This window comes from Egretta garzetta, unplaced genomic scaffold, assembly GCF_000687185.1.
Source record: "Egretta garzetta isolate BGI_Z169 unplaced genomic scaffold, ASM68718v1 scaffold448, whole genome shotgun sequence".
NCBI lineage: Eukaryota > Metazoa > Chordata > Aves > Pelecaniformes > Ardeidae > Egretta > Egretta garzetta.
The window spans coordinates 669827-672327 of NW_009260497.1; the positions used below are offsets into that span (position 1 = coordinate 669827).

Genomic DNA, 2501 nt, shown 5'->3' on the forward strand with positions numbered 1-2501 from the left:
CACTGCTGGCACAGAGTGACCTCTGGCCAGAAAGTCAGTTGTTTTCTTCAAACTGTTTGGACAGTATTACTGAAACATAGGTGAGAGTTTGATCTAATTTCTTCCACTGCTGCTCCCTTCTTAACAGGATTTTCTGCTTCTTTGAACTTCTTTGAGCCCTTGGTCTTGCAAAAGCCTGCAAGCGTTGTCCTGCATTTGTTGAAAGAACAGATTTGATCAAGAGGATGAGCGATCTCCTAAAGCTGTATCAGTTTTGGGTGCATTGGAAATGTTGGTTCACGCAGGTGAATGAAAGAACAAGGAGAGGGCGTTACTGGGTCTCAACTTCGTATTTCAGGACGTGGGAGTAAAAGCTGTGATTAGCGTTCTCGTGCACCATCACAAACACCTCTCTGCATCCCGAAGTGTTGCAGGTTCCCTCCCAGTAGCCTCTGCTCTCACTGAGAGGGTAAGTGTTCTCAGCTTGCACTAGCACCTTTGCTATCCCATGCATTTTGAGTTTGAACTGAATGTTGCGGTTTGCCGGCAGCAAGCCGGAAAGCGGCTCCAGTATTTCATAGTCTTCCGCCCACTTGCTGTAACTCTGAGGGAAAGCTGGCCACTTCACTTCAGTGTTCAGGCAAGTGATGAGGTAGTTGAAGATGTAGTCGTAATTGCCAGGATCTGACTTCTTCTTGGCATAGATTTTCAGAACAAAGTTCCCTGCGTGGGGGAGATGGATCTTCAACTCGATTTGGTTCCCACGATGGATTTGCATGATGTGCCGCCTTCTCATATCCTCTGTCAGGCTGCTGTTATCGGAGTGCAGCGAGGCTAGGATGCTTATGTCTTTGCCTAGGGTGAAGGTGACAGAACACCGCCCATCGTTGGTGTGAATGACAGGGTCGGGGTGTGATGGCCTCAGGAACCCTTGCCGCTCTGTGAACCAGCTCGGTCCAACAGGCTGATGCAGGTCCTTTGGGAAACGCATGGCCTTGTCCACAGACTGGCACTTTACCACATATTCTAACACGCAGTTGTAGACGTCTTCGGAAGCTTTGGAGGGCTTGGCAAAGATCTGCAGCTTGTGACTCCCCGTCATCTGTGGGTAGATATCCAGCTTCATTCCGTGTTTTTTCAAAGTCATTAAACCGTGCTCATCTGTTCCCTTCAGCTTAAATGTAAATAACGTGGCAGAACGGCAATCCACCGATACAGAGGCTTTTCCGTTTACTGTGAAATACAAAAGAAAAGAAAAACTGCATAGGAGCTTCAGTACATTTTTTGCATGTATGCCCTGTTCTGGGAAGACTGATCTGTCCTGATAAATTGCTGCTTCTCTAATAGTAAAATAAAGAGCTGCACTTGACAGGTCACAGCTTGTAAGCCGTCTGCTTCGAATGGTGTCCCTCAAAAGGAATGAGGTGAGGAGTGGCCTTTGTTTTGGAGATGTGCATTTATCCTATTTTGATATACGCTGAAATGGAGATGTGGCCCTACAGAATATGAAAGCCTGTGTGAAATATAACTGAAAGTACCGTCAGCTCATGTGGGCTTAATTAAATGTGATTAGATCTGATTGCTAGTCCAGTAGCAGTTCCAAGAAGCTTCAGAGAAAAGCACAGGAACCCTCCGGTACATAGATACGAGATAATCTACCTCCCTATGAGCCTGTTCCCAAATAGCTTGAAGACAACATTAAGTCCTAAAATGTCATTGCCTTTACGTTTTAACTCTGTTCTCAGCATTCATAAATTAGCTATTATCTAGTTAAATTCTCTTCTAAAATATGAGGAAGGTGATCTTAAATGTGGGCCCTGTAGTTCAGCGGAGTCACCTGAATGGTTTTGTGTTAGAAGAGCTGCTGGACTTACTCGGGGTGCTGAGTATTGCATAAAGAAGTGCCTGTTTATCCATCATTCAGTAAGTCAAACTTCTGGAGCATTGTAAAAGGTTTTAATCTCATTGTCAAGCCCAAGTCGCTAATAGATAATAGTAATACTTCTAATTTTGGACCACCGATGCTGGCTGATGGAGTAAGTCATCCTCAGCTGCTGACTGAGGCTTTCTTTTTGACCCAGGGGCTACAACAATTTTTCACAGCTTGAACAAAAAAAAAAAAAAAGGGAAAAAAGAAAGAAAAAAGACCCTCCTCTGCCCCAAGGGCTTTGAGTGCGCTTGGCTTGCCAGAACCAAGCTGGCAATGTAATTCACTACACGCAGGATGCAGGGCTGTGTGAGGAAGGATGCTCTGCAGCTCCCCCTCGGCAGGGTGTTACCTGTTTGGATGACCGCCGTCTCCGGGTGTGCAGTCAGCAGGCCCAACGTGTAAAAATTACTGTTGTGCAGCCGGTTGTTCTCAAATTCTTTCAGCGTTAGGGTTGGTTTAAGAAGCTGCCAGTTACTGTTATCTGGGAAGTGATTGTTAATGAACAGAGCCGGGTGAGTCAGAAAATAAAACTCATTGTACCTGGAAGAAGGAGGAAGAGATTAAAAGCAAATGAGTAATTACAAATAGTTAA

General features: G+C 45.2%; 1 protein-coding gene across 1 annotated transcript in view; it reads right to left on the minus strand.

Moving 5' to 3' along the window:
• Nucleotides 1-310: 310 nt before the first annotated feature.
• The window catches only part of KY (kyphoscoliosis peptidase), a 19933-nt gene continuing 17742 nt past the window's right edge, over nucleotides 311-2501 (minus strand). Inside the window, exons 11-12 of the mRNA XM_009644424.1 lie at nucleotides 2259-2449; nucleotides 311-1212 (exon numbers count right to left, since the gene is read on the minus strand). Coding sequence (XP_009642719.1) covers nucleotides 311-1212; nucleotides 2259-2449 — 1093 coding nt within the window. The remainder of the gene's footprint in view (nucleotides 1213-2258; nucleotides 2450-2501) is intronic.